At 31.7% G+C, this 8031-nt stretch overlaps 1 protein-coding gene across 5 annotated transcripts; it reads right to left on the bottom strand.

The window, feature by feature from the left end:
- Positions 1 to 2339: 2339 nt before the first annotated feature.
- LOC111407456 lies at positions 2340 to 4231 on the bottom strand. 5 transcript variants are annotated; one of them, XM_023036936.1, is made up of 3 exons: positions 3945 to 4231; positions 3546 to 3735; positions 2340 to 2772 (listed from the first exon to the last, which is right to left on the bottom strand). In XM_023036936.1, exons 2-3 carry the CDS (start codon positions 3726 to 3728, stop codon positions 2533 to 2535), a joined length of 423 nt encoding a protein of 140 aa, XP_022892704.1. In that variant the 5' UTR covers positions 3729 to 3735; positions 3945 to 4231; the 3' UTR covers positions 2340 to 2532. The 5 variants fall into 5 exon arrangements, with proteins under 5 accessions (XP_022892704.1, XP_022892706.1, XP_022892705.1 ...); XM_023036938.1 differs by having other exon boundaries at positions 3546 to 3715; positions 3945 to 4225; XM_023036937.1 differs by lacking the exons at positions 3546 to 3735; positions 3945 to 4231 and adding an exon at positions 3172 to 3476 and having other exon boundaries at positions 2340 to 2942.
- Between the last annotated feature and the right edge of the window lie 3800 nt (positions 4232 to 8031).

Genomic DNA, 8031 nt, shown 5'->3' with positions numbered 1-8031 from the left:
TTATATTTTTGTTTCTTTTTGACATCTTAATGTGCAAAATAAGTTCTTGTGGTCATCAGTATGACATGGACTTGGTGGTAAAAAATTACCTGTAGCGACCAAACCTTTAGGTTTAATATTTGTACAATTTTTTTTTTTTTTTTTTTTTTTTTTTTTTTTTTTTGGTTAATACGTTTTAAATTATTTTAAGTGAGAATCTTTTGCCCATCTTTGTGCTACGAATTCTAAACTTAATTACATGCTACCTGATAAAAAGGTATTAGAAGCTGGACATTTCGAAGCCACCGTAGTACTCTTGAAATGAAAGAAGAAAAAAGTAATAAAATGAAAAATATAGCTGATTAACTAAATAAAATTCTCTGCATATTCTTTAAATTTATTTATTGTCTAAGTTGCTTTATTACTTTTCTAACAAATCATGGCCCACAGAAGTAGCATTCAGTTTTGATTTTTTTAAAAATATTTTAAAATGCTAACATTTTTAGTGGTGTTCCTGGCGCATTTTTCCAGAGGAGGAGGAGGAGGAGGGTCAATATATGGAAAACATGAAGAATTCTCCAAAGTGAAAAAGCTACTGGTAAGAAGCGGAAAAAATAGACACCACCCAGTTCTTGGTCTTGATTGCAGATTGATGTACAAGAAGGAAATTCGAACTCCTTTTATTTATTTTTGGCTCGTCCCTGGCTATTTGTCGCCATCCCACCAACAGTATAGTCAATGATCCATCCATTTTATATATTGAAATATAAACAACTCATTACGTGCCTTAAGCATGGACCAGAAACCTGGGGAGAAGATTTCTTTGTACTTCAAATGCTTCTTAATTCTGTGGAAATTTCATCACAAGTGCCTTTGAATGTGACTTGCGAGAATTTTATTTGAGGCGGCTGCTGATTGTTCTATGGTTAATTTTTCTTCAGATATATTCTCTTTCAGTCACAGCTAAGCAGTGCTACTTGTGAAGGAATATACTATGGCTTGTGCGAGGAAACTCCCACTGACTTTCTCTCTTCAAAGTATTATACAAGTTAGATGCATGCAAGGTTCCGTATCCATAAGGTGAATTTTATAATACTAATAAATGAAAAGAAGTTGGAATTTCATCCAAGGTTTAGTATTGCGTGTTAGATTTGGCAACCTACTTCTCTTGTCAAAGATATAGATGTTAGATGCATGCACCTGAATAAGGTGAATGATTGTGGTGTGTTTGGTGCGGCGGACTGCACAATATTGAACAGTATTACAGAACAAAAAGTATCTACATTTCCGTCCATTGATGTGTAATTAAATGACGAGAGTTACTCGATTTTGTAATAATAAATGATTGGCAAAAGAGCATATAGCCTTCGTTGAGTGTATCACTTTGGGAATTTCATTAGACATTAGTGACGAAAGTTGTCCAGTGTTTGCTTACTAAACTTGAGGACGGAAAAGAGGGGGTATAACACAGTCTCATCTTCTTCACTTAAATCCTTCACGTAATGATATTCCATGAAATTATGCCATATGGAAACTCACGTTCTTTCATGAATTGTTTGTACAAGAATCATTTACATTTAAGAATCCAACTACACCTAAGAAATGGTAGTATATCAGTTGGAAAATGTCTTTATGCGCCAAAGGCATTCTGAAACTCCAGGATATTCTATTGGAAGATATATTCGAATGAGGCCCCCTTTCACCCTTTCCACTGGTGAAACTGAAAATGGGACCAACTCCAGGTATAGGCATCAAATGTACAATATAACTTATATTAAAAAAATGCTCCTTTCCATTTTCTATTTTTATTATGTCTCAGTGGTAGGCCCCTATTAGGCCAGATATTTTCTTCAGATTCATAAGTCACTTTCTCCAACTTTCGTGAATAAAAGCATTGGAATCCCTGCATTTCCTGTTCTATTTCTTCCCTATTCACCTCCTACAGAACAAATTGTTCTTGTAATTCTGCTGCATATAATTGTCATTTGTCGAATCTTATGACACAAAACGCTCCACGTATATCTAAAGATACAAGAATAAAGTGCTTGAGTTTCAATCAAAATCTAGGACATAGCAATTCTATAACAGTGATTTCCATGTTTTTTTCTCTTTCTAAATGAAATTACACAAATCGGAAGTGTCTAAAATAAATCATAAATGTTCCATTATGCAACAACTAGACCAATTGAAAGACTAATCATACTTTCAATCTCAACTGCTGCCATTAATCTAACAAAATCAAAGCCAAGAAAAAAGAAATACAAAAGAAGGAAAATTCTCCCCTATCTTTAAAGAAATCGAAAATTAGGTTGCTCCGGTTTCATTTACTTCTTACGATCAATGGATAAAAAAGAGGGGGGTTTGGCTGCCAAACACTTTATTATTCAATCAACTCTTGTCAATACCAAGCAATCGATTACATTAACCAGACTAATATTAATGGGAAAGGAACATTCTTATCTAATGCTAAATTTCTAAGAATCAAACAATTTCATGCTACTTTTAAGCAGCATTTATTCAATAACAATCTAATATCAATACATACTAACTTACTCAATCATCAATATCAGAACAACAGCTTTCGGCTCGAACCAAACCTGTCTTCCTCACTGAGCTTGACCGAGGCGAGTCTAAGCTCCTCAGAAGCAGATTCTTGACAGCAGAAATGAGTTCCTCAGTTGAATTCTTAGGTGGCCTTAAACTCTTAAATTTCCTGCAAAAACTCGTGTGCTGATTTAAAGCCTCCTCATTTCCAATCCTTTTCTCTGATCTCACAATCTCATCCTTCACTGCCTCTGCGCACAGCCCGCATATCCACCGCCCCAGGTAGCGCTCTCGAACACACGCCACGTAAGCCTCCGTGCACTCCTCTGTCAGCCCACAGCACTCACATATTGCAAACTCAAGGTCACTTCTCTTCATTACAGTTGCTGGTTTTTGACCAATCTCAATACCAGACATAGCTGCAGTTGTCATTTGTTACCTAAAAATTTCTCTAATGAACATATATACTTAAAGACAATGTTCAAGACAAAATTTAAACAAATAAATTTGTTTAGGTTTTTATGCGTGTTGAAAAATAAATTGAAATAAAAACAAAGCAGTTCATTGAAAGAAACATACTTGAAGATTAATGTTTGAAAACCAAATATAGATCTTGGAACAAAAAGGTAAAACAAGAGAGAATTTTACCTGATGGATTGAATGAAACAGATATATGATAAACAGATCTTGGTGGGTTTTTCTTATCTTTCCTTTTCCCACTCTCCTTCTTCTTCAACAATCTCTCCGCCTATGATCAGTCGCTTGAATATCATATACATTTCAGAGAGCCCCGTATGGCTCTTCTCTTGATTCTGCTTTCTCTTAAATGAATCCGCTAAATCATAGAAAGAAGTTATAGAAGATTCAAGAATTTCAGTTCTTTTTTTCTTTTGAAACTGTGAGAACTGGAAATGATAAGAACACGGAAGATGGTGATATATAAAAGACTGATTTTGGGATCTCTCAACGAATTTTAGACCGGAAATTCCATCAGCAATGATTGGCGGCTTATCCTTCACTGCCTCTGCGCACAGCCCGCATATCCACCGCCCCAGGTAGCGCTCTCGAACACACGCCACGTAAGCCTCCGTGCACTCCTCTGTCAGCCCACAGCACTCACATATTGCAAACTCAAGGTCACTTCTCTTCATTACAGTTGCTGGTTTTTGACCAATCTCAATACCAGACATAGCTGCAGTTGTCATTTGTTACCCAAAAATTTCTCTAATGAACATATATACTTAAAGACAATGTTCAAGACAAAATTTAAACAAATAAATTTGTTTAGGTTTTTATGCGTGTTGAAAAATAAATTGAAATAAAAACAAAGCAGTTCATTGAAAGAAACATACGTGAAGATTAATGTTTGAAAACCAAATATAGATCTTGGAACAAAAAGGTAAAACAAGAGAGAATTTTACCTGATGGATTGAATGAAACAGATATATGATAAACAGATCTTGGTGGGTTTTTCTTATCTTTCCTTTTCCCACTCTCCTTCTTCTTCAACAATCTCTCCGCCTATGATCAGTCGCTTGAATATCATATACATTTCAGAGAGCCCCGTATGGCTCTTCTCTTGATTCTGCTTTCTCTTAAATGAATCCGCTAAATCATAGAAAGAAGTTATAGAAGATTCAAGAATTTCAGTTCTTTTTTTTTGAAACTGTGAGAACTGGAAATGATAAGAACACGGAAGATGGTGATATATAAAAGATTGATTTTGGGATCTCTCAACGAATTTTAGACCGGAAATTCCATCAGCAATGATTGGCGGCTTGGCAGCAGTAAATGTTGTCCGTTTCACAATCAAAAGACTAATATGCCCGTGTCAAGATTTTAAAAATCACTTTAATAAATTAATTAAAGGTAAAAAAAAAAAAAAAAAAAAAAAAAACTTTACAATAACCTTTAAAAAAATAAATAAAAGAAAAAAAAAAAAAAAAAAAAAAACACCTAAAACAATGGTTCGATAGATTGTTAATGAAAATGGTCACAAAATAGTGTTTTATTTCATGTAGAGATATCAAATATTTGGTAAAATGATTATCGTAAGAGTAAATATATTCATTTACTAATTTTTATAAGTTGCACTGTATATTAATTGTACTCAAGGTCCTCAAAGTTCGCTCATTATACTATTTATATTCTTAACTATTTTTATTTCCAACCTTCAATTAATTAATATATCTAGTTTGGACAGCATAAAAAGATTTACTTTCCAATCATATTTTAATAACAAGAAATATAAAAGTGCGACAAACCAGTTTTTTCCCTATTTTCAAAGCATGCAGAATGAAATATTTTGACAGATATTGTTATCAACAATGAGATATATTAACTAATGGAAATTTGAAGGTAATAATTCGATGAAAAAAGTTAAGAACATAAGGGAGACAATAAGAAAAGTTTGAGGACATTGAATGCAATTAAAATTTAGTGAAAAAGTAAAAGTTGTGTTGTCAATGAGTTGAGATCCACGGTCCAAAATTGACTGTTCAACTTGCTGTACATTTAACAATTCATTGACATATTACTTTAAATTAACATGTCCATTTTTTTCTCACTATTACTTGTGCTTAAAAATAGATATAAAATCATGTATTAGTGAATTATTGGATAACAGCAAATTGGATAGTCAATTTTGAATAACAGATCTCTCTCATTATCAATATAACCATCTTCATCATAATATAAAGAGTTATCGTTATACATATGACAAATGAAAGTAGTTTCAAATTAACTAATAAATGTGTTTGAACATTTATAGATGCGTGCTTTCTATTATTCGTGAGAAGAAGAAAAATTCAATTTTACATCAAATTTAAATTAATTTTCAAACTCGTATTTTTTCATTCATGCAGTGAAAACATTCAGAAAAAATTGTAGTATTGGATTTTTCAATGGCAAACGAACCAACCTTTAAGGAGAAGCAAGTTAATCGCCAAAATTTCCTTATAATTGTGTTATCAGATTAAATGATATAAATCATTTAAATATGTGCTGAATTATCAGGTCTCCATATGGAAATAATAATACTTCAAACATGCAGAGATCACTTGACAATGTAACAAAAGTTTAGACCATTTTCAATATTGAGAATCGATTGTATAATTGTAGTGAAAGGTTACGAATTAATATTCTAAGTTTTACAAGTTAGTGGCAAACTGTGCAAGTTTTCAAACATTTATCCAAGTATGAGTGTTGAAAATTCAAACGGCCATTCAACTTTACATAATGTTTTCTATTGAAATTTTTTCGGATGGTCATGGAACTTATCAAATTATTACCGTATCGATCATTAAACTTTAAAATTTTTTTAGATATTATCGAGCTCATCAATTCTTATCTCAATACTCATTAACCTTAAAAAAAAAAAAAAAAAAAAATTAGATGATCACCAAACCTATCAAATTGTTATCACATTCATCACTCAATAACTTATCGTTAAAAAATTCGATGGACTCATTGACCTGTTAAACGAAAATTGTTGACATGGCCATTATTGGCTTAGTTGACGACAAATCAGTAAAAAATATGCTTATTAAAATACGATTAAAGGGTAAAGTCCATAGGAAAATAATATTAATAATGTGCCATGTTAATTTTTTCATACGTTACGTCAGTGAGTTCGTCAAATTTTTTAATAATGAGTGATAGAGTGATGGATGGAGTATCAATTTGACAAGTTCAATGACTATTTGAAAGACTTATAAAAATTAATGATATAGAGGATAACAATTTCATAAATTTGACGACCATCCGATATCTATATTTTTTATTTTTTATTAGTTTAACGGCCAATAGCATAACAATTTGATAAGTTGGTAACCATCGTTTAAATTTTTTTTAAAAGTTAAATGGTCAATGAAAAGGGTTGTGCTACACGAACATAAAGGTTGACACAATAGTTGACATAGCACACATATGGGGGGATCGGCATTATTTTATTCGCTCGGGACCCATGCCTTGGTCGTGAGTGTGGTGTCATCCTTTGTGTCAAACATTATGTTCGTTTGACATTTTCTCAATGAAAAATAGTGTGTCAAATACAATGACCATTTGAATTTTTTAGAATCATATTTGGTATACAATGTTTTTGATAACATTATTGACAACATGGCATGTTAAACGTTGTCATTGGACATTTTAAAAAATAATTTATTTTTTCATTCCACACTTTTTTAGCGCCTTTCATCATTATCAACAATGTTGTAAGAAAACATTGTATTAATGGTATTTCCCATTTTCTTAACCCTAGATATGGTGATGATATGTTGGACGGAGGTGCAGTGATAAAGTGTGGTCTGTGCATTAGACGATCAAATGTGGGGTGTGCCAGCTGTATAGACGGCGACGTTTTGGCATTTTAAAAGGACTCCACGTGCAATTTGCCACGCGTGGGTCACTAGTGTTTCAATACTGCTTCAAATGTCATTTTCTTTAAGGTTTTTATTTATGCCTTCTCAAATTCAATAAGCTTACGTTTCATTGCAAAGATTGAATTGAATAAAATTGAAAACGAATTTCAGAAAATTGTATTGTCTATAAATTGAATAAAGTTTGTTTGACATGACTCTTTTTTTATAGAAGATCTTTCTCATTTCACTGATCGATCTTGTTACATGTACATAAAAATTTACATAATGGATTACATAATGACATAAGGTATTATGTCTTTTGCCAATTTAAAATACAATCAACTTTTTTGTCAAAGCTTTTCCTTCCATATTATATTATGTAATCCATTATATATATTCTTTATGTACAAGTAATAAATTTAAGATTTTGATCATTTTTCCACGAAACTATTTTGCGTGGTCAATATAATTTCCAAGTGTTTTTCGTGCTTTCTTATTTTTATGAATTATTTAAGTTGGCGTTCTTTCTCAATTTTTTTAATTCTTGTTTTCCTTCTTTCTTGAAGAGTGAGGAATAATCTAGACTCTATAGACTAATCTAACTCTGAACAAGTATATCCTTTATCTTTATATAGATTTGACTGCATAATCATTTATAGTACAACCCACTAATCTCGTTTGAATATTAACAAAAGGTAACATCTTTATTCATTAACACTAGGTAAAAAAGACACTTCGATGTTAACGAAGATTAGTCATCTCACATAAAAAGTGTCATTATCAAAAATAAAAAATAATAAAAATTATTATATTTGTAATTATATCTTAAAATGTCGACTTTATTAAGATAAATAATTCAAACTTCTATATATTGTGTATATGGTGAAAGATGGTTGTTCGTTTGAGCATGCAAATCTTGAAATTCGTGCGTTCATTTGAATCTTAATTGGATCAAATTGTCTACTTGAACTTGATTGGGCTCTGATATTATAGATATGATATTAAGCCCCTATTTGATTCCCATTTTTGGGATAAAATGAATTATGGAATAGTAATTTTTTTTTAAAATGTGTGGTTAAAAAGTAAGGAAAAGTTTTTTGAAATTCGTGTATAATTATTTTATAGAAGAATATAGGGTTGAAATTGA

This window comes from Olea europaea, chromosome 13 (assembly GCF_002742605.1).
Source record: "Olea europaea var. sylvestris chromosome 13, O_europaea_v1, whole genome shotgun sequence".
In the NCBI taxonomy this organism is placed as follows: Eukaryota; Viridiplantae; Streptophyta; class Magnoliopsida; order Lamiales; family Oleaceae; genus Olea; species Olea europaea.
The sequence above is the reverse complement of the archived record's forward strand: the minus strand, read 5'-3'. Positions and strand labels throughout refer to the sequence as shown.

Excerpts from the sequence above, each read along its gene's own strand:
- LOC111407456 (XM_023036936.1), bottom strand. The coding sequence starts at position 3,728 with ATGACAACTGCAGCTATGTCTGGTATTGAGATTGGTCAAAAACCAGCA. Across the intron at positions 2,773-3,545 it reads TATGCGGGCTGTGCGCAGAG|GCAGTGAAGGATGAGATTGT; the intron begins GCAGTGAAGGAT and ends CTGTGCGCAGAG.